We start from the raw sequence: 19762 nt of genomic DNA, 5'->3' as shown, positions 1-19762 counted from the left end.
CTTAGAAAAGCCCCCGTATAATACTACTGACGATTGGGTGACGGCCTCTGCTAATGACATCACCCGTTATGGATGGGTAGCGGAAATCCCTCCAGCTCCTTACCGGAAGATTCTCTGCTTCACCGCTACGCACAGCCTGGACTAATGGATTAGTTTATGTTCTAACCCCCAAGTGTGCAGAGAAGATGCTGTAGCATTTACGATATTTTATACGGTCACAAATGCGGTAACTTATGGTTTTTGACAGTAAGAACACTGCTATCGCTGTCGTTTAAAATTCTCATACCGTTTTATTTTGCCGAGTGCCGTGTGTTTGTTTGGTTGTGCTCTTATTTGATTGGATAAGCGTATGTATAGATATATGAAGTGCCATTTGACCGTCCTCTTAATGGGTTTTGACCTGCTGTAGCGCGTTCTGATGCAAGCACAGAGCTTCGGGGCCTCTGGGGAGACTTTGGCAGGGTCGGCCCCCAGAGGCATAGTCTGTGGTGTACATACGAAGATGAAAGTGGAAGCAAAGTGGTAATTTATTTACTCTCATTTCTCTTTTTTTAAAATTTTAATTTCCTTTATTCTTTTGGATGAAACGTTTTGATGTTTATTTAAATTTGTTGGAAGGTACATTGTGATTACTCTTTTTTTGTATGATGTATTGTATTTTGTAAATGTAAATATATATATCATGATGTGATTTTTTTCTTTCAATTTGTGTGTTTCAAGTAACATTTTATGACATATCTTCTAAAATTGGCAAAAACAGCTAACATATTAGTGTGAGGATGATTTGTATTGTGTATTTTACAAAAATTAAAGCAAAATAACTGGGGAACTTTTATATTTATAAATATATATTAACTTTTAGTGTGTCAATATGAAAAAAGAAGAGATCAAAGACACATGTAGTTTGTTTTTCTGAATATTTCAGACTTGAGCTCAGGCTAGCTTACTAGTGTTGTTTTCTTAAAATGTGTGGCTTGTCTTTCAAAACGAATAAACTTTTCCTGTTGAAATTTCTCATGACATGAGGTTCATTATCCTTCTTATAGATGTTTGTGGGTCCATATATTGTATTGCCTTGAACGGTTCATTTTAATTTCAATATATGTCACACCTGTGACATAATCATTACGAATTAAGGAAATATCTTTTTGATAGTTGCGATATTCAACTCTGTGATTTCTTAATTAGACTGATTGGTATGCACAAAAAGAGGAAATCTGATCATAAAACACGTGTTCAGTTGTTCAGCAAAGGTTGTTATATAATTGCAGTAATTCTTAACATTTCATCACATTCAATTTTATGAAATTTTTTTAATGAAAAATAAATATTTAATTTTAAAAATAAACATTACAATTTATAGGCTACCCAGGTAGCCTACCCAAGACTTCAGTGATTTCAAATATTTATATCAAATCAACTGTTCTAGCACCCCCAAGTGTCCGATCAACGCCCAACTGATCACTGGACAAAAAAAACAGGTAGCCCACTTGCGACTGCAGGCCAGTAAGCATTAAAGGAATCCCACAGGTGACCTTTGCAAGCTCCTTCGAAGAGTGGCACCTCTAAAATATGCTTCGGTTGTGTATCACCTGGTAATAAACTCAAGCAGGAATAAGATTTATTTTGCGCGCCGCACATGTGTATGCTAATCATTCAGGTTTAAATGTCCTTTACGCCCACTAGCAACACCCTACAGGTAGCTTGAAATTTCATTAACTAATTTACTTTCCATTAAATAAGCCACATGTACTGATCTTAAGAAAAGCACAAAGGATAACAAACTTTACTGTGTTCTCAACACACAGTTAACTAGCTACCAAGGCTGTGATTGGGGCTTATTTGCCCAAACAAAGGCGTTAACAAAAACGGTTGCACGTTTAGGCCAATCGTAACGGAGTTACTGTTGCTAGCGTAACCAACCCAGAGTAGTGAAACTACAGTCTACCTCAAATAGCCAATAGAAAGCCAGTTCAGTTCGTACCAGGCGTGGCTGTTGTGGCTGGGTGATGAAACAAAAGAAAGACCAAGGGAGGGCGGAAAAATAGGTTCACGGAACACATTGACCAAGTCGGCCGGCGCGGGCATTTTTTAATACTACAAGAGCCACCCAATAGTATTATTGTCGTCAGATATATTTCATATTTTATACGTAAGATTTTTATTAATAATACCCTGAAGTATATATTTTTTATCAGGACTCAACGGAGCCGTAATTTAAGAGTGTCTCACAATGCCCAGTAGCACATCTTTGTTGGAAGCCGAGGAAGCTGAGTCGGAGCTCCCGCCACTGGTAGTAGAAACATTTGCCGGGATAGGCCTGGATGACCACGGCACCCAGTGCCACACCGAACCACAAGAGCCCCTTCTGCATACACGTCCGGCGTCCCACTTCAGTCTACTCGGCACCGTGCTGGACCTCCAGCCCCTACCACTTCGTAAACTGCCGGCGGAGGAGGATGACTTGGAAGAAGCCGATGAAGCGGTAGTGGAAGAGGCTGATTCCAACACGCTGCTAGCCCAGGCCCCGGTCCCCGGTCTAGGCTCTGTGATGCTACCCGGAATGGAGGCCGCGGAGACGGTCATACTGTATGGCGGAGGTCTTGACGACCCTACCCAGCAGCAGGTTGCTGGTATGATGATTTTACCACCGGTGTACGGAGAGCCAGGATTCGAGGTTGAGCACCCGGCGCTCGTGCGGAGGAAGAGCGTAAACACTACGGAGTGTGTCGCGGTGCCCAGCTCGGAACACGTAGCCGAAATAGTCGGTAGACAGGGTGAGTGTACCATTGCATATTTATTTTAGTCATGGCTATGTGGGTTTCACACACTGTCCTAATTAGGTTAATGTGTTTCAGAATTTAACTTGGTTTTGGTGCAAATGCCAGTTAACTTGCAATGTAGCAGTCTAGCTTAATGCTAACCAGGAATAGACCAGCGGGTAAAACGAGCTTGCTCGTTAGCAAGCTAGCTATCGACCCATGTGTGCGGTTATACTTGGACTAGTAGCCAACCATAGACAGTGGGGAATTTCTTTTGTATGCTTGCTTGCATTACTTAGTCAACGTATAGTATGACACATTTCGCTCATTGTAAATTACTTTTAGCTAATTAGCGCAAATGCTTACTGCATATTGTTTCACTTCTAGGAGAGGTTGCCTAGCTTCGCTGATGAGTGTGCTTGCAAATGGCTTGTAATCTAAATGAAGTTCTATTTCCAGGTTGAAAATAAAGCGAGTTAATTTAGCTTCAGTATATAAGAAACTGACCACTGGTTAGCGACTTTTTTTAGGAAGTTATGTAGCTTGCTATCTTACCCAATGTGCGATAAAATTAGCCATCTTGGTGGCTAGTTAAAGTCGACTTGGCCCAACGTTTCATTTTCGACATATTTAGTTTATATAAAGGGACACGGAATTGAATTTAGCCAACTTAAAAAACTAACTATAACATAGCGACAGTGTAGTTTGTTACATGTTTAACTTTTAGCAAAGGTTTTACAATTCTGGGGCAGATTGCACACGTTTAAAGCTAGCCAACTAAACCGGAAACTTGGGGAAAGTCACAAAATAATGTTAGCTAGATGGCTAACGTTGGCTAAAATCCGACGTCGCCCAGTTAGCTGGCTAGTAAATAAAGTTTTTAAGACGACTTTTCTCTGGTTAGCTTTCCTTTTTTATCGAGCATGGGTAACATTAGGCTGCAAAGTAACGTTAAGACTCAGGTCAACTCAGTAGCTTGCGAGGCAGGGTAAAGTAAAAATTCAGCGAAGTTGTTCTTTTTAAGTTGCTAATGCCAGTGAGTGGAGGCTAACGGGGAGAGTTGCTTGGCTAACTAGCCCAACGAAAGACGATTTCAGTTGTACTTCAGGAGGTGATGTGGCACAACACCCTGACGTTAAAATTTAGTTAAGCTCTTTTGGGTTAAAACCGCCTCCATAATCAGCAAAAATATTATTGTAGTCTTACACCTATTTTAATAGTCATATAGCAACGATTTATTCTTTGAATTTTAATTGTTTTTGTTATTTTGTAAATCGTTATAGAGCGGTATGCAAGGGAGAAACCTGCAAACTTAGGAGGGTTAAGTTGAACGGTAAGTTAAACTGTCACATGCTATACGGTATTCTACTGAAGCAAATTCGGTTTATGTGCCCATATTTTAGTTTGAGGGCCGAATGAAGGGGGGGCAACCCAGCTGGAAAGAAGTGGTGGTACATATACTTGAGTATAACGTGGGAAGTATTAAATCCAAGAAAAATCCTGAGTGAGTTAGTAAGTTCATTACATTCTTCATTTGATTGGGAATAATGTTCAGCACTGTTTCCTTTCCTGTAGCTTGCCCCCAGAGTAGATGAGTTCAATATATATCTGGGAGTGGTTTTTTTGGCAGTCAAGAACTTCTTCATGCTTAAATATTTTGGGCACCCTCCAGTCCCCCTGATCTCCTTCAAACTTTTTTCGTATAGCAGGTACAGCTGTGGGTGGGTAATCAGATCAGCCTATTTCAGTCACTCGGGATCAGTGACATTGTGGGGTGCTGAGTATCAACAAATGAAGCTCAAGAAGGAAGCCTGTCCTGTAATGCGGTGTAATGGAATGCTCAATGGTACTAATAGAATACTTCCCTCCCTTAGAAATCTCTGGTGAGTCTGGGAAACGTAGTCTTGCAGGATGGATGTACATTACTTTCCTTTCTCCTTGTGTCTGCTGTGATGTGACATTTCTGCCCTCTCCTGAGTCTTGAACGACCCGTTTGGTGTTTCTCAGGGTGCAAGATCAAAGCGCTGCGGGCGAAGACCAACACGTACATCAAGACGCCGGTGCGCGGGGAGCAGCCGGTGTTCGTGGTGACGGGGCGGAAGGAGGACGTGGCGATGGCCAAGAGGGAGATCCTCTCGGCGGCCGAGCATTTCTCCCTCATCCGGGCCTCGCGAAACAAGGCGGGGCCGCTGGCGGGGGCCGGCCCGGGCCTCCCCGGCACCCCCACGCTGGCGGGGCAGACCACCATCCAGGTGCGCGTGCCGTACCGCGTGGTGGGCCTGGTGGTGGGGCCCAAGGGCGCCACCATCAAGCGCATCCAGCAGCAGACGCACACCTACATCGTGACGCCGAGCCGCGACAAGGAGCCGGTGTTCGAGGTGACGGGCATGCCGGAGAACGTGGACCGCGCGCGGGAGGAGATCGAGGCGCACATCGCCCTGCGCACCGGCGGCTGCGTGGAGGCCGCGCCCGACGGCGACGACTTCCACTACAACGGCACCGACGTCAGCTTCGAGGCGGGCGGGCCCGGGCCGTGGCCCGGCGCCGGGGGGGCGGCGACGGCGGCGCCCGCCAACGGCTGCGCGCGGATGACGTCCAGCTACCGCAACGACAGCTCCAGCTCGCTGGGCAGCGGCTCCAGCGACTCGTACTACGGCGGGGGCCGCGCGGCCGACTACGCTCCCGCCAGCCCCTTCAACGGCAACAGCAACAACAACAACAATGGCGGCGGCGGCGGCGGCAGCAGCGGGTTCTGGTTCGGGGAGACGCTGCTGCCCGTGGGGTCGGACGACATGCCGCCGCTGGAGCCCACGGGGCTGGAGAGCCTGGGCGTGACGGCCGCGCTGCCCGGCCCTCACCAGCAGCAGGCGCTGTGGAGCCCCTTCGAGCAGGGCGCTCCCCTCTTCGAGGGCCGAGGCCACGCCCCGCGCCACGACAGCCAGCCCGGCACCCCCCCGCGCCTCTCGCCCACCTTCCCGGAGGGGGCGGAGCATCCGGCGGCCCGGCGCGTCCACAGCGAGCCGCTGAGCGCGCAGCCCCCCCGCTTCCCGCCGTGCGGCCCCGCCTTCTCGTCCTCCGGCGACAGCACGGCCTCCGGCTCGCCCCCCGACTCGGCCGGCTCGGCGGGGGGGTACCGCGCGCGGCAGGACTGCATCCGCTGCCTGGAGAGCGACATCATCGCCGCCCTGGTGCCCTGCGGCCACAACCTCTTCTGCATGGAGTGCGCCACCCGCATCTGCCAGAAGCCCGAGCCCCTGTGCCCGGTGTGCCAGGCGCCCGTCACCCAGGCCATCCGTCTGCGCAACATATGAACTGCTGGGGGGGGGTGGGGGGGTTGGGCAGGGAGGGGTGTGTGTGCCTGTATTGGTTCTCTAGGGGACAATGATAAGGATTTGACTGGGGTGTTACTGAATTTGGGATGTCGGTAACTTTTTTTTTTTTTAGTTTGACATAATACTCTTACCCTTTTTTTAGAATTATTTTTTTATTAATGTATCATGTTTGCTACGACTGTTAAAGATTAGGTGTAAAGGAAGTTACGGATTGAGGCTAAAAGTTGTTGGTCACAACGTTATGTTTTTCCCCGTTCATCTCGCTGCTACGTTAGTTACCAGACGGTTCACCGGGCCTGTTGTCCCCGCGGCGCTGACGGTGGTACCGGGAGTCTCCTCTCTGGACCGGCCCGAGCGTGACTCCAGTACTGCCGTGCCTGCCGCTACGGGCTCTCTTTCAAAACGTTTCGGTTTTAATCCGTTTACGATTACTCGTGCCTGAATGCCCTCTCCATCCCACAGATTTAGCCTCGCGTGCTAACGGGATCCCAAACGGTCGCAGGAAAGCCCAGAGCCTTCCAGAAGCCACGCTTTCTTTCCCCCTTCCCCAAAAACACTATCGTCCCTCCCCCCCCCTCCTCCGTTGGGTCCTAAAGGGGATGTTGAACGAACGGGATCTGGTTCTTCAGAGCCGTAGCCTGTCTCTGCGGGGGAGGGGTGAAGTCCCTGAGCTTCCCCACACACTACAGCTCAGCTTTGGGTGCTGGGGGCCCCAACATTCCAGCCGTATCTGTTGGATTTAATTTTATTTTTTTTACGGTCGTTTCCTTTTAATGGCTGAGAACAGAGGTGCAGGAGAGCGCAAGGGGTACCCCCCCCCCCTCCCAGGGCGCACGACTACCCCACCCCGAATCGGTCATTTAAACCCCCCCCCCCCCCCCCCCTCCTGCCCAGAACAAAGTTCAGTTCGGCTAATGCCTTGCACGGTTGATCAAAGATTTTTATCACGTAACCCCCCCCCCCCCCATTTTCATCCCACACGAACAAGGAGCAGAAAGCTAGAAAGAGAGGGATGAGCGAGCTGCTTCTCCTGAGCCAGCGGAAGCCTCCACCCCCCAAAAGAAAAACTTTGATCCTCAGCCTCTCAAGGTTAATATTGACTTTTGTGTATTGATTAATATTATTGTTATTAACTGGTAAATACAGATTTTTATTTTTTATTTCCACTTGAAGTTACATTTCGTACATATAAATAAATATAAATATATATATATATATAAATATAAATCTATTAAAGACGTTTACAAATACAGATGTTTATTTTAGTCCAGTGTGAGCAAGACTGGGCGTTGAGCCACAGGTCGCTGCGGCCCGTCAGCGCTATTCGCTTGTAGTGTAGTTCGACAGTATTGAGACCCGCCCGGCCGCCGTCTCGCGGGCCCGGAGGCGTGCACATGCGCATGTTTATCAGATGTACAAAAAGGCCAAGGATCGCGCGCACAAGCTGCGTGCAAGTCTGTAAGCCACCTTAAGAGTTATATAAATGTATCTAAATGTATAGTACTTATTCAGTATATATAATATAGCTGTATGTACATATGCACATGAGGCTATATATACAAATAAATATAAATCAATTACTGTACCAACAGTTAAGTATTTGCTAATTTTACTACACTTTTGTTATGTATATGTAGGGCAGTCTTAGGGCATATAAATTCAATAAATTGATTAAAGTTTAAAACAGACTATATTTTATGATAAAGGGCCTTTTAAGTTATGTGGCCAAAGCACTGATATATATTTGCTGTAAAGAGAATTATAAGAGTTTTATTTTTCTGATATTAAAGTTACTTAATAAAGACGGTTTCATTTTAAACAATTGTGTTGTGACTCACTGTCTAGTGTGCGGATGGAGATGGGTGTGCAAATGGAAGCGTTAAATTATATCCCGTTAACCTTTTCTGTAATGACGTACGCCCATTTTATTCAGCTACCCAGTGATGATGCCCGTGGTGGTGATTTTCCCCCTTATAATATTACCAATTACAAGTGCCATTGTATAATCCACAGTTACGTAATTCATTCGGGAATTGAGAAACGTTGCGCGAGCGTAATTGGTCGTCGCCATCAGCAAAAAGCTCGGAGTATTTGCCAACATGGCATAAAAATGTATTTGATAAAATACTTTGCCCACGCTACTTCTGACGGGTTTCAACATTCGAGGAGGCACGTTCTGCCGTGTAACGGCTGAATAAGGTCCAGAAGCGTCCCTCTCCCGGGTGTCTCACTAGCCCACTCGCAAAGGGGTTAGACCTGAGTGTTTGTCAGTGTTTCGCTCTTCTCGGTAACGCTGCCTTTAAATGCGATGCGTGCACCGGTTCCTCGCGGGGCTAGAAATCAAATGGAACGTGACAGCGGGGCGGTGTGTAAATGGCGGGAGGTGCCGCGGTCTCGCGCAGTGCCCTTTCTATCGAACGGAAGCAGTCTCCCGCGAGCTGCCGCATTGTGCGAAGGGCTGCCCGTCTGCCCCCTCTCCCGCTGGGAAGTGGGTCAAACGTGACGCGACAGCTGCCTGCTTATGAAACACACCAGCGACGCCCCAGTTTTTTTAAAGGGAATTGCCTCCAGTTATGGTAGGACTATTACTGCCACTCAAGGCCTATAACACGTTTCAATGCGCTTAATGTTCTGTTTTGAAACCAAAATGCGAGCGTCTCGGTTTTCTCATCGGGTATGTTTTCCGAGTTCTTGGTTACATTTACACCGTCTTTTAAGCAGCGCCTAGCGAACTAAAAACCTAGATTTATCGGTCAGTGTCGACCTTACATTATGAGCCTGACCAGACCGACACCGACACAATTCCACTCATTGATGAGAGATGAGCTTTGCTAAAAATATCAAAAGTAAAGAACTCGGCAGGTCAAAAGTAGTAGAAATCTAGTGTTTAAAGATGGCCGTAGAACAAAAAAATAGTTTAATATTCAGACCTTATTTAATAATTTTGCATTAGAAATACAACTTTAAAAACAAAAGTGCCAATTGTCCAGTTCAGCTCGCCTTCTTTACATTTCTCAATGATCCAACAGCATGTTATACAAATCTGAGTGTAGACTTCCTACGTACTGATACTGCATATTGCCAAAATAACTTAAATGTTATGCTTAAATGCCATTTCTCAAATGGACAGAAATGTCCACTGCCTGCATAGAATGATAGCATTTGCATTGCAGCACTCGACAACACAGTGAAGAAATCAAACCATTGGAAAAAAGGAAAATACATGTTTGAACACAAAATTATTCATACCATATGCTGGCAGTTCAGTGAATTTGATCAGACTCGGCTGCCAACAACCAGCTTGGCGCCAACAAAATACACTGCCTTTATATGGATATGTAAACATAACAGGATGCACATTTTGAACTGTCCTCTGTAGCCATATGAGGAAATGTAACATTATAGACACTGAACATAATGGGGAAGTAAAATCACAAGCCATATTACATTGGATAACATCAGCTCCCAAATGGCAGAACCCATCAAAATAACCATTGAAACAGGATGGGCTCCTTTGAATTATGCATTATCTCAATGGGAACGATCGATTCAAGCTCCACCGGACACACACAAACATTTCATATCACCTCCCGTTCCTTCCCTTAAAAAAAAAAAGAAAAAGAAAAAAGACTAATTTATTACAAAATGTTTATTACACATCATTATTCTACCAACAGTCAATGGAAGGGGTGGGCGGGGGATGTCACCAATTTGAAATCATACAAAAGACTATACATTTATGTAAAAAAGAAAATGGCAGTTCTGCATCGTTGCTTTTACACGACTGCCATTCCTAATAAATAGGGCTCCCCACCTCCCCCCCCCCCCCCCCCCCCCCCCCCCCGAGTATAAAAGCAGGACTTTTAGGGGGGATACGGCAACGTGGGCGCAGCGACACCCTCCACAAAGGATTAAAAATGACGAAAAGCGAGAAAAGGGGAACCAAATCGGTGCAGGCAGGGGACTATGGAGGACGTTCGGACGCCTCAGTCAGAAACGCTGAGGTCTGGGAATCAACCGGTGCCAGATTTATAAAATGGTGGGATGGAGGATTCAGCGTTCCCCTGTCATTCAGGTGAGTGGTGCCCGTTAACAGTCCTGCGCGCGTAAGCTAGTCTAACTTAAAAGACCCCGGGACCCAGGGAGCATTTCCTCCACCGTCTCCCTGGGGACGAACCGAGGGCTGTCTGCTGGCTGAGGGGTACGTCTAAATCTCACAGTGTTTGGACCGGAACTGCGTTCCAACCGCTCACCGTCCCAAATCCGAAACCTTCACATGCATTTCAAAATCCAAAATGGCTGTGGCCACAGCGTGTACAAAAGAAGGGGGGGGGGGGAATGATACCAAAAAAAGGTAATTTGTAATGTGAAATACCGTAAAGTTCATGTAGTGATGCAAGCGAACTACAGAAACTGAATCTAAAACACTTGTATATGAAAGTGTTTTAGGGTTCATCTAAAGCCTTTTGTGTTATTGTGACTGATGAGTGTTTTGTGCCCCTTATCTTCACAGAAACCCTAATTTGTCAGACCATGAAGTGTCCACTGGCATCCCCACCTCAGAACACCACCCCAGGAGGGGGCACTGGGAGGTAATTCAACAAAAAAAACACCAAAGTGCTCGCTGCTTAATCCATGTGTTAAAATAAGAAATACAAAAAAAACAAAACCTAAAGCAAAACCAAAAATATGTAATACCATCGCTGGATTTTTGCAAACGCATGCCCGGGGGATTTCGTTTGGCGTAGTGAAGTAACACAGACCCCCCCCCCCCCCTGTACGCAGTAGTGTTACAGCCCTTCCACACGTCTGCGGGTCGCATGGAGGGAACGGGGGTCCTCACACAGAAACGGGGGCGGTAGAGGGAGGTCAGGTAGCCGCCCACGCCCACCCTCCTCCCCGAATCTCAGTCCGGATCTGATACTGGATACGATTGGCTGGGCGAGACGAAACAAAAAACCAACTTGAATTGTTAACCAATGAGGGACAGGAAAGGAATGACCCTCACTCTCCCCCCTTCCCCAACAAAAGTCCGCCTTTAATTGGCATGGTAACGGAGACGGGGCTCCTCCCCCTTTTTTTTTTGTTGTCCTGCTGTGGTTTCAGCCGGAGCATCACAGTGTGTGTGGGGCTGGGGAGGCCCCGCCCCTGTCTCCGCCCCCACGCCTCACCCCCCCGCCCCCCCCGCAGGCTCAGTCCAGCGGCTGGGGGTCGGCGATGGGCATGGTGTGCAGCCCCTCGCCCCCCCGCCCCCCCCGCAGGCTCAGTCCAGCGGCTGGGGGTCGGCGATGGGCATGGTGTGCAGCACCTCGTCCAGCAGCTGCAGGGCGCGGTGCAGGTGGATCTCGATCCAGCAGGGCGTCTCCTTGATGCTCTGCCGCGGGTAGTCGGGGCCCCAGCCCTTCACAAAGCTCATGCGCAGGATGCAGAGTCTGCGCAGGTCGTCCACGCCGATGCCCGCCGCCGCCGAGAGGCCTGGGGGGGGGGGGGGGGGGGGGGGGGGAGCGTTACCGCGGCGATTAGTACGACCGTCACCAGCAGGAGTAAACCGCCAACTCGCTTTTCTTGTAAGAATTAAGCCCTGTGCGTGTTTCTAATACAGGTTTTCTGAAACCAAGTTTTTTAAAATTAAGTAAGAGAAGTAACAGTAAGAGAAAAAGATTTTTGCAAATGATAACCACACTGAATTCAGGCGGGAACGTGACGCTGAATTCAGGCTGGAACGTGACGCTGAATTCAGGCTGGAACGTGACGCTGAATTCAGGCTGGAACGTGACGCTGGATTCAGGCTCTGTTATATGCAGCGAGTGGGTCATTTAAAGGGCCGGCAGCAGAATGGGGCGCTTACTGATGGCGGGGGCGATGCCTCCGACGGACCCGGGGCCCGGGATGTTCCCGGCGACCGCGGCGGCCTGAGCGGCGGCGGCTGCCTGCGCGGTGGCCGCCTGCTGCTGCATCTGCCGGTGGCACTGGCGCAGGTCGAACACCTGGGGGCGACAGATGGAGCGGGGGGGGTCATGGCGGGGGGGCGCGTGACAGCGGACAGGCAGACTGGGGGCGAAAGAGGGAGCGGGGAGGTCAAGTGGGGCGGGGGGGGGGGGTGGCGCAGGTCGAACACCTGGGGGCGACAGAGGGAGCAGCAGGGGGGTCACGCGCAGCGGGTGGGGGGTGTGGCCGGGGGGTGGGGGAGGGGGCGTGCGGGCGGACCCCCACCTTGATGTAGGCGCTGGGGTAGATCTTGTGCACGGCGTCTCCGGGGGCTCGCCCCGCCTCCCGGTCCAGGTAGTAGCTCTGCACGAAGACGGCGTGGTCGCTAAGGCAACGCACCCAAACGTCCCCTTCGCCCTTGCACTCCAGCTGTACCCCCTTTCCGATGTGCAACCTGAGGATTCGGTGGAGAGAGAGTTAAAATACACTCGCAACAACTAAACTCAAACCCTGCTCCTGGAGATCTACCATCCTGTAGGTTTTCATTTCAACCCTAATTTGGCTCACATGACTACTAATAAGCAGCTCGATGAGATCTGTAGCTGTTGAATGAGGTGTGCTTTGTTAGGGTTGAAATGAAACCCTACAGGACAGTGGAACTCCAGGAACAGGTCTGAGCAGCCTGCTCTAGCTGTTGAATGAGGTGTGCTTTGTTAGGGATGGAGTGAAAAACTACAGGATGGTAGATTTCCAGGAACAGGGTTTGGCAGCCCTAAAATACATAGTTACTCAGTAGAATAGGTTTTAAGTCTTACACTGTGAGTCGCTCTGGATCGGATTTCTAGGAACAGGGTTGGGAACCACTGCCGTAGAGATGCAAAGCAAATTGTAACATATCTGGGAGGAGGCATTAAAATGCAAACTGCAAATAGGAATGTTCCAGATTACAGTATGCAGTCGATGTGTTGTGCCAGCCAAGAATTTCCAGTGTCAGATTTCAAGAGAGCGTTCAGGGTGAATTTGTATGCCTGCAAAGTCACGTCAAGCAAATAAGGTTCTGTATCGTTCTCGGTCGAATGTTGACGGCGTTTCCGAGCGCGAGGCCGAGGCCGAACGGCGCCGTGGTTTGGGGCGGTACCTGGCCCTCTCGATGGCCTCTGTCCGGTGCACGTTGCTCAGCTGGCCCAGGCAGAAGCGGTCGCCCCCGGAGGGGTCCACGTACCCGTCCACCGTCACCACGGGACAGGTGGAGGGCACCTTGAACGTCTCCCCCACCTGCACGTCCATCTCAAAGTAGGCAATGGAGCACCAGTAATCTGGAGCTGAGGGACAGGGACACGGTCGCATGTTCACAACCAAACTCTCTGTTTACCAACTGCTTTTACCCTAACTCTAACCCTTTCACTGAGGCCACACACTCTCCCATCCCTCACACCTTTCAGCCTTAAAGAGCTTAAAGTCTTGACTGAGTCAATAAGAAACCACACAAGTAAGTTTTGTTTGACTGAACTGCGCGTGCTCCTTCAGGGATGTTCAGAAACCACGGCAACCGCGGGATTGCGTAAGTCGCGGCGGGAACAGGCGGACTCACCGGGGTGGTTGGAGATGGGGGTCTGGAACGCCATTTCGCTGTGCACCGACCCTAGGAGAGTGAGACGCGACATGTTAAACTCCGCCCCCCCCACTGCACGCGCCTGACGGACAGACGGACGGGCGGGCGCGGGCCGGGGGCGCCCGGTACTCACAGTAGTGCGGGTGGGGCATGGGCGGGTGGTGCTGCAGGTGCCCGTTCTGGTGGTGCGGCATGCTGGGCGGGAAGCTGCTGTTCCTGGGCCAGGCGGAGGTGGCGTCTGTGAAGGCACAGTCGAGCGCTCACAGGTGAGAATCGCGTTTTTTTTCACACGCGCACGCGCTGCTCCCCCACAGAGCCAAACCGCCGTGCGCAACACTACACACTCACTGCAGGAGAGACGCCAGGAGAGCCGGCAGCCAATAAGCAAGAGGAGGTCACAGAGGGCGAGCGAATCACATGGAGTAATGATGGAAGACAGAATGAATCGCTGAAGGGAGGATGTGACACGGTCTGAGCCCCGCGGGCTTTCTAGGGGGGACGTTGAAAAGCTTTCTGCCCCTCCCCTCGGGGTGTGGCCGGAGTGCGGAGGGCGGAGCTTACTGTGGTGGTACGTGGCGGGCGGGGCGGGGGGGAAGGCGTTCTGCTGCGCGCCCTGTCCCGTCCCAGAGGCCATTTGCAGCAGCCCCTCGCCGTGCGTCCCAGACAGCAGGCTGGACTGGGCTGGAGAGAGAACGGCCAGGTGACACGCGCATGTATACACGCACGCACACACGCACACGCACACACACACGCACACACACACACACACACACACACACACACACACGCGCACACGCGGACATGCACACACGCGCACGCGCACACACACAGGCATGAACATGCACAAGCCGTTACACACACACACACACACACACTTACACAGAGGCACATACACACACGGGCATAAACACACACACGCACTTACACATACACTGAGGGATACACACACAAACACATACACACGCAGGCGCACACACAAGCATGGACACACAGAGGAACACACGCATACACACAGGCACATACACACGCATGTACACACACGCGCGTAAAGAGGACCATTAGACACGGGGGCAGTGGCACACCAGCTGAAGAGGAAAGGAAGAAAGAAAAAACAAAAAACACACCAGTTCTCCCGCTGCAGAAAGCTTTTCAAGATCACCCCGTGAGAGCCAGCAGGGCGGACAGTGAGACAGGAGGAAGAGGGGAGAACGGGGAGAGAGAGGACCCGTCCCGCCGGAACAGGACGTCCCACCAGCAGCGTGCGTACAGACCTGAGTTAAACACCCGTGTGCTAACCTCAGCCTGCAGTACCCGAGGGGGGGGGCGGGGCGCGGGGGAGGGAGGGGGAAGCAGGCGATGAATGGGACCAAAGATGGAAAAGAATGAGGAGAAAGAGACAGAACGCTAAGCAGGATGGCCGGACAGGGAGAAAGGAGAAAGAGAGAGGGTGTGAGAGGGAGAGTGACAGACTGAGACAGGACGGGGGAGACGGAGAAAGAAATGGAGGAAAGGAGAGGGAGACGGAGGGGGAGAGAGGGAGGGAGAGGGGAGGGAGAGAGAGGAAAGGGGAGCAGGGGGAGACAGGGAGGGAGAGAGGGGAAAGGAGAGGAGAGGGAGACAGGGAAGGAGAGAGGGAGAGACAGATGGAGGTGGCTGAGAGGAGAGCTCTGTTCTCACTTGCAGACGCGGCGGCGACGCTGGGGAAGGCGGAGGAGGGGGCGGACCCACTGGCGTCGGCGGGGGCCAGCAGGGCGGAGCCGCCGAAGCTCTCCGAGGGCGAGGCCCAGCTGCCGGGGGGGTGCTGGATGGTCTGCACAGAGTGGGCCTCCATGCTGGGCGTGGCAGATGGGTCATCGTACTCGTCCTTCACCATCAGTCCGGCGGCTGTGGGGGGGGGGGGGTTCCATGACTAAATCTTTATAGACACATCTGACTCCTGGCGCTCGTGTTCATAAACTTTTTATGCAGCATTTTTTTCAGTTTACCGTTTTGTGTACCTAAATTGGCCAACTCCACCTTAAAAAAAGTGTCATCTTTGTGATGTGTACATGCTGCATTTTTGTTTTGTCCTCTCAGCTGAACATATGTTATGGTCATGATTCGTACTTCTGTTGCCTAGGAACATGGGATAACTTGAACAATCAATGCATGCACACACATATCCATACACAAACACTCCAATAATTAACCAATCAACCAATCAATGCATGCACACACATATCCATACACAAACACTCCAATAATTAACCAATCAGCAAATCAATGCATGCATACGTATATCCATACACAAACATGCACTCACCAGAGCTGGTCAGTGTCAGTCCAGACAAATCTGAAAGGCAGGGGTAGGTGTGTTAATAATGAAGGTTTCTCCACAGAGGCCACATTGCATTATGGAGGGCAAACATGGGGAAGAGGCAGCAGAGGAGCGGGCTCACCAATCCCAGGGGACACCACCCTCTCGTAGTGGTAGGGGTTCACGCACACGCTGTCGCACTTCAGGTCGAAGGCGAACTGGCAGTACTTGACGTGCTTCAGCTCGTTCTTGTGCAGGTCGGGCCACCGCCACAGCCGCGCGTAGATCACGTGGGGGAAGCCCTTCCGCCCGGCCACCTGCGGGGGGGGGGGAGGAGGGGGCGGGGGAGCGGGACGGTCAGGGGCGCGGCTAACAGACTTCCCACTCCGCTGAGAAACTGACGCTAGCGGACCAAACATGCTACCGTCCTGTGAAATGTCTCTCAGACGCTTACCCAACGTTTTGAGCAGTTCGGGGAAAACCGCGGGGCAAAAAATCTGCCCGTTCCAGACAGCGATTCTGACCCGGGGGGGTGGGTCGGGGGGGGGGGGGGGGGGGGCAGTTCCGGTCCTGGAGGGCCGGTGTGTCTGCAGCGTTTCCACCAGTTACCCTTGCCAGGCTGAATGAGCTAACCGGCTGCACACACCGACGCTACTGCACTCGCACATTACATCGCAGTGAAAGGTTTCATACAGGGGCGCTAGAAGAGTCTTTGGCAGTCATTCATGCGCTCAACAAGAAACGCAGCTAAGGCGTCAGGTGGCGTAATTGTTGGGGTTAATGACGTAATCCAGGCCAGAAGTTGCCCTGGTAACCAGAAAACAGATACGGCCCTCGTTGCCCACCTCGGTCCTAACCCTTCAGGAAAAGGCACCGTTTGCCGCCTCTTGGCCAGCTCCAATGGCCACTCCCCCATTTCGCACCAGTACTCGATCTCTAATTCCAATTGGCAGGCTGCCCCTTTCTCTGTCTTCGCCCACCATCCCAAACACCCACCCGCCCAGTTCCCCGCCCGGTCCCCCGCCCCCCTACCTGCAGCCGGCCGTCCAGGGTGCGCTGGATGGTGACGCACTTGCTGGGGTGCGCCCCGTTGGTGGTGATGGCGGTGATGAGGGAGTCCAGCTCGTCCTTCTTCTCCTTCAGCTTCTTCACCAGGCTCTCGATGGCGCGCTTGGCGAAGGTCTCGCTCTCCCCGCCCTGCCGGTGGCACATCAGGCTGTGCACGATGCTCAGGCAGGCGTCGTTGCTTGTGGGCGTGTTGGCGGTCGACATGGCAATGGGAGGGGGCACCAGGGAGTGAGGGGGGGAGGAGGGGCGGGCGCTGTTCCGCTGGGTGAAAGAGGCTGTTCTGGTGGGTTAAAAGCACTGTCCTGCTGGGTTAGAGAGGCTGTTCTGCTGGGTTAAGGGTTGTTCTGCTGGGTTAGAGGCACTGTTCTGCTAGGTCAGGGTACTGTTCTGCTGGGTTAGAAGTGTTCTGCTGGGTTAGAGGAGCTGTTATGCTGGGTTATAAGTGTTCTGCTGGGTCAGGACGTTCATCCCTGAGGCTTTCTCCTCCGAGACCCCTCTTCTTCTCGAGGGACTCCTCCCTCACAGTCCTTCGCTCTCTCTTTCCCAGCTCTCTCCCTCCGTCTGAGACCGCCCTCCCATAGACTCCTGGTGTGAAAGTGATGATGTCACTCCCTGGCTCCGCCCACTGCTGCAGATGGGCTCCTCCAACACAACAGTGATGACATAAGGTGGTCAGTGGCTCCGGACACACACACACTCAGGGGTGGCGACTTAGAAAACTGGAAAGAATACAATGGCAGCACATAAACATGACAAATGTCAACACTTTTTCCTAGACCCAATAAAAATGAATACGTAAGCTCACTGACATCCTTCTGACAGCAGAAACTAAACACGAGGCACAAGAGGATTTTGCATCCCTGCAGCAGCACACTAACAGCAATGAGTGAAATAAGTTTAAATGTTATATTTTACGTATTCATCATTAATTTAGGAGTCACAAGATCTTTGTTCCATGAGCAAGTATTTTTATATCACAGGCAAACAAACTGGCAGATGTTTCTAAACCTGTCTTCAGACTTTCAGAAATTGCTCCAACTAATTATATTTATAGATTGATTGGATTCACAAGACCACAGGAAAAAATGCAGTCAAACTTTTGTTGTACTTATGGCCGGATAACTCTTGAGCCAAGCACAATGCAAAGAAAACCAGTGTGACAGCTGTGTTATTTGATTTTACATGAAAATTTGCATTCAAGACAACCACAAAAAGTACAACTTGTTCAATGGGACAAGATCAAACTGACTCCCCGCAGTAATGCTATTACTTTATTTCTTAGTTTTACTATATGGTGTAAATACTTTAGGGGAATTGTCAGTCAGCATTTAATGACATGACCACGTTTTCTGAAAATGACAGAAACTGGGCAATAAACGACATGTTAATTTTGTTTTGGCTAGAGCCGGTTTTGTGTCCAGCGCAATGAGGTACTGGGGTAGCATGTCAGTGTCAAACACACATGCAATTATCGAAATTATGTATGGCAGTTAACCTTGGAAAACATCCACCCTAAAAGCACACATGTATACAATCGCTTCTGAATACACACGTATGTCCTAGAAGTAAGCAGAATTTAAAATATATAGCTAAGCGCCGAAACTCTTTAAATATTTATGAGTTTTCTGAGCACAAGCCCCATACAGTAAGTCTGACATACTGACACACAAACACAGGCGTCGCTGTGTCGGTGGATAGTAAACTTGTGTTGTTTTCCCGTCAGAAGTGCATTTCAACGCCACACTTCATATAGATACCCACGCACTGCGCGCGACTGCGCCGCTCCCACAACAATGGTAAACGAACTGCAATAAAGTCGTGCAGGAGATGCTAACATGAGCTAAATCTCCAAATAAACTTCTCATTAAGCGCAACACCAGATCTGTATGATCCAAGTAAACAGCCAACGTTAACGACACCACGGACAAAATAAAAACATTTTAACTTCTGGGTTGTGTTAGTGGTGTATTTTCAAAAGAGCGGTTTAAAATATTTTTAAATAACTGTAAATAAAAGTGCATAACACTCAAGGTAATTTAAGCCGAAATAATGAAGCTAATAAGCAACACAAATAGCCTCGCTAATGTCATTCTCCATAATCCCGCTCGCAGTTTACTATCTTAGCCTGTCAGCTAGCACGCTCGAAAAAACTTCTCTAGCGTTTAGATGTGGACATATCGCTGATTTTTCCGGGTTCCTTCCATACGAAACAAATATGACGGAAAATTTAAAATGCATCGTATTACTTTTGCATTTTTACGCTTTGGTTTTGGGCCTAAAGTAAGCTTGACTCTGACAATGTTTTTATCTGAATAGCCAGATACTAGCAACAAATCCCTCTCCCATATCATACCTTGCTCCGACGCGGTTAGGGTTTTCCTCTGTATCAACGGCTCTGCGTCAGTTGCTCAGTTTCAGTGAATACTGTGGGTTTTTAAAAAAAAAACTAAAAGTATTACTGTGGACATGGGATCCCGTGCACGAAGCTAGCTGACTTGATTCCGCAACCTCTGCTGCTGCTCGCTATTACTACTCGCGTATGAACATGGCGATCCGCGCATGGGCAGAGTGAGGGGCGCGGACCGGGACAGGATAGGTACTAGGGCCGGGGTCGCTGTGCCCAGTTGCGGGCACTGAACAGCTCATTGGTTGCGGGGATAGAGAACGGTGATTTGGGCTGACATCAGAACAGCGTGTAACTATGTTTTTCAGATACATAGTTATTAAAATGATAAAAACCATTTTAACGTGATAGCTTTATTTT

The 19762-nt window shown here is 50.1% G+C and overlaps 2 protein-coding genes across 3 annotated transcripts; one reads left to right on the top strand and one right to left on the bottom strand.

Moving 5' to 3' along the window:
• Window positions 1-2025: 2025 nt before the first annotated feature.
• On the top strand, window positions 2026-6965 carry LOC118207100 (RNA-binding protein MEX3B). Its single transcript, XM_035380400.1, has 2 exons — window positions 2026-2777; window positions 4770-6965. The coding sequence occupies exons 1-2, from the start codon at window positions 2234-2236 to the stop codon at window positions 6071-6073; spliced, it is 1848 nt and encodes a 615-aa protein (XP_035236291.1). The 5' UTR covers window positions 2026-2233; the 3' UTR covers window positions 6074-6965.
• Window positions 6966-11095: 4130 nt separating this feature from the next.
• Window positions 11096-19559, bottom strand: smad4 (SMAD family member 4). Of its 2 annotated transcripts, XM_035379417.1 has the most exons (12): window positions 19352-19559; window positions 16963-17717; window positions 16073-16247; window positions 15937-15966; window positions 15312-15518; window positions 14196-14315; window positions 13768-13872; window positions 13614-13664; window positions 13161-13344; window positions 12308-12476; window positions 11943-12081; window positions 11096-11569 (listed from the first exon to the last, which is right to left on the bottom strand). In XM_035379417.1, the coding sequence occupies exons 2-12, from the start codon at window positions 17200-17202 to the stop codon at window positions 11358-11360; spliced, it is 1632 nt and encodes a 543-aa protein (XP_035235308.1). In that variant the 5' UTR covers window positions 17203-17717; window positions 19352-19559; the 3' UTR covers window positions 11096-11357. The 2 variants fall into 2 exon arrangements, with proteins under 2 accessions (XP_035235308.1, XP_035235309.1); XM_035379418.1 differs by lacking the exon at window positions 14196-14315 and having other exon boundaries at window positions 19352-19558.
• Between the last annotated feature and the right edge of the window lie 203 nt (window positions 19560-19762).

Source organism: Anguilla anguilla, chromosome 10 (genome assembly GCF_013347855.1).
Source record: "Anguilla anguilla isolate fAngAng1 chromosome 10, fAngAng1.pri, whole genome shotgun sequence".
Classification (NCBI taxonomy): Eukaryota; Metazoa; Chordata; class Actinopteri; order Anguilliformes; family Anguillidae; genus Anguilla; species Anguilla anguilla.
This window is presented reverse-complemented; position numbering and strand designations above follow the sequence as displayed.

Coding starts and splice junctions, on each gene's coding strand:
- LOC118207100 (XM_035380400.1), top strand. CDS start 2,234: ATGCCCAGTAGCACATCTTTGTTGGAAGCCGAGGAAGCTGAGTCGGAG. Junction 2,778..4,769: donor CGAAATAGTCGGTAGACAGG/GTGAGTGTACCA, acceptor GGTGTTTCTCAG/GGTGCAAGATCAAAGCGCTG.
- smad4 (XM_035379417.1), bottom strand. CDS start 17,202: ATGTCGACCGCCAACACGCCCACAAGCAACGACGCCTGCCTGAGCATC. Junction 15,519..15,936: donor ACTGACACTGACCAGCTCTG/GTGAGTGCATGT, acceptor CCCCCCCCACAG/CCGCCGGACTGATGGTGAAG. Junction 12,477..13,160: donor GAGGCCATCGAGAGGGCCAG/GTACCGCCCCAA, acceptor CCGAATCCTCAG/GTTGCACATCGGAAAGGGGG.